This window comes from Chiloscyllium plagiosum, chromosome 7, assembly GCF_004010195.1.
Source record: "Chiloscyllium plagiosum isolate BGI_BamShark_2017 chromosome 7, ASM401019v2, whole genome shotgun sequence".
NCBI classification, from domain to species: Eukaryota; Metazoa; Chordata; class Chondrichthyes; order Orectolobiformes; family Hemiscylliidae; genus Chiloscyllium; species Chiloscyllium plagiosum.
Genome location: NC_057716.1, coordinates 106443496 through 106445962, shown reverse-complemented (window position 1 = coordinate 106445962; position 2467 = coordinate 106443496). Strand labels below are relative to the sequence as shown.

Below are 2467 nucleotides of genomic sequence, written 5' to 3'. Positions count from 1 at the left end.
AAAGGGCTATCCCATGAGAGAGTAGTTTGCTCTGTGGGACTCTATGTGTCAGTGAGGATCAATGCCTCCGGGAGGGAGTGGTAATGATGCCTCAGTCCTCAGCATCTGTTACACTCCATGTAACTTGATCAAACATTAGATCATCACAGATCACCAGCTCTCAGCTTTCTCCAGTTTCCACATCAATATCCGGAACAAAAGTATAATATCTTACTAGCAACATATCTCCATAACCAAAAATATACAACAATAATATAATCAGTAATCTATGTTGTAATGAACCCTGTTTAACAAGGGACCAATAGATAACACGGATGTATTTATAAATACTGCAATAACTGACAATATGAAACTAAACCCAGAACAAGGACATGACAACAGTGATGCAAATTGATGCAAAAGCACAACATATCCACAAACACATGCAAAAATAGGCCAAAAAATAACGCTACAAGTCCGAGAACGTTCAAAATATTCCAGTACCATAAGCATATCTAAACCCCCAACCTAACTCCGCGAGTTACAAGAACCAAACCCCTTGCAATGCCAGGTTCTGAATCTCGACAGAGCTCCAAGCGGACTATGGGTCAGACACAAGCCCCATAGTCAGGTGCAGTCAAACACATTCCCACAGAATTGGACAGACTGTCACAGTCAGATATAGTCCCACACAGTCAGACACTTTTCCTCACAATCCCAAACAGTCACAGTCTCACACAACCGGATACAATCGCAGTCTCTCATCCAGTTCTCCTAATCCTCCTTTCCTTCTGTGGTGTTTAGATTTGTTTCCTCTGACCTTTAATTCTGCGTAAAAAAATCCAGTTACAATAAACCGCGGACCACAACATGATCATGTTATTAAAAATTCATGAACAGCTCTCGTTCTCAAGGTCAGAGACTGTGATGTGACTATTTTAACTTCCCTATTTTGGTTTGAGGATGAATTCATCAGAACTTTTGTTCTCTCCACATTTAATTTTGACTTTTAAATCCTACTCTCTCCTTCTCCTCTACCTTCCAGTTCTTTCTACAGTATTTCTGTCCTGCCCTCTCCCTGTGGTTCGTACACTCCAACCTCTCTCTGCTTATCCCAAATCAATCACCAACCATGCAATTAGTTAACCTCTACCGTCCAGCTAGTCCATAGGAACAGGACTGATCCATCAGGATTGATGCACAACAACAACTTGCATTCAACTAGCATCTTCAATGTACTAAAAATATATCTCAAGGTGTTTCACAGGGGCAATTGTCAGACTAAAGTCTAACATTAGGCCACAGAAGTTATATTTGGATAAGAGCCTGGTGAAAGAGGTTTCTTTCTGAAGGAATGTCCTGAAGGAGGAGAGACTGGTTTCATGATTGAATTCTAGAATATGAGCAACTACAGGAAATTGAATGATGCAGTGGGGACACAAGAGAACACTCTTCAATGCTTACCTAAGTACAGTCCCTCCCGAATCCCACATCTCCGCTCATTCACATTGAAGTCAACGTAGAAGACAGTAACTGGGTGGCCAAAGCTAAGCTCCGGACTTGGGTCGAGGGTAATGACGGCGTCATGTGGGGATCCCAAACTGAGACCAGAGTCTGGCAGGATGGTCAGCAGCTTCTCCCCAGCCCGAGGCTCTGCTGCATAAACCGCAACAGCTGTCTGCGGGATCTCTGCCAGTCGCTTGCACTCGGAGTCAGACAGAAAGGACACCCGCTGGCAGAGGCTGGATTTCAGGTAACCCAGGCTGGCTGTAGACCAGCGATGAAGCCGGGCAGCTTTGAACTGCGACCCCTCGGCCCCCATCAGCTCAACAAGAATTGCCACGGACAGCAGCCATTCCCAGTGCCAGCTCATGACCAGGATCACCAGTCAGCACAGAGTCCCCAGGGAGGGATGAGAGAGTGGAAACCACACACAGCGGTGATCCCCCACTTTCAGAACTATTCAAGGGGTGTATGCGGAGTCCTGGCTTTGTCAGCTGAAAGCACTCAGACATACACACTCAGCAACAACCTCAGGAGGGAACACACTGCACAGCTGACTGCTCCAAACTGTGGGGAGCCACCACTGCTGCTTCCAGTCAGTTCTGAAATGCTGGCTCCACCTTCCACAGTCTGAGACCAGAAGCTGGGCGGAGCTTGGCAGATCCCCCTCTCGACTCAGTCCCAGCATCTCCCCAGTATACACAGGGCTGGAGACAGAGGTTCCTTCATAGAGTCATAGAGACGTACAGCACGGAAACAGACCCTTCGGTTCAACTTGTGCATGCCTACCAGATATCCTAAGTTAATCTCGTCCCATTTACCAGCACTTGGCTTATATCGCTTTAAACCCCTCCCAGTCATATATCCATCCAGATACCTTTTAAATGTTTTAATTGTACCAGCCTCCACCACTTCCTCTGGCACTTCCATACAAGCACCATCCTTCAGGAGAGAGTCTCTCTCACACACACACACACACACTCAC

General features: G+C 46.3%; 1 protein-coding gene across 1 annotated transcript in view; it reads right to left on the bottom strand.

Annotated features, from left to right (window-relative positions):
• The window catches only part of si:ch211-67e16.11, a 15949-nt gene extending 14097 nt beyond the window's left edge, over positions 1-1852 (bottom strand). Inside the window, exons 1-2 of the mRNA XM_043694528.1 lie at positions 1444-1852; positions 717-807 (exon numbers count right to left, since the gene is read on the bottom strand). Of these exons, the coding sequence (XP_043550463.1) occupies positions 717-807; positions 1444-1852 (500 nt within the window). The remainder of the gene's footprint in view (positions 1-716; positions 808-1443) is intronic.
• Positions 1853-2467: the final 615 nt, after the last annotated feature.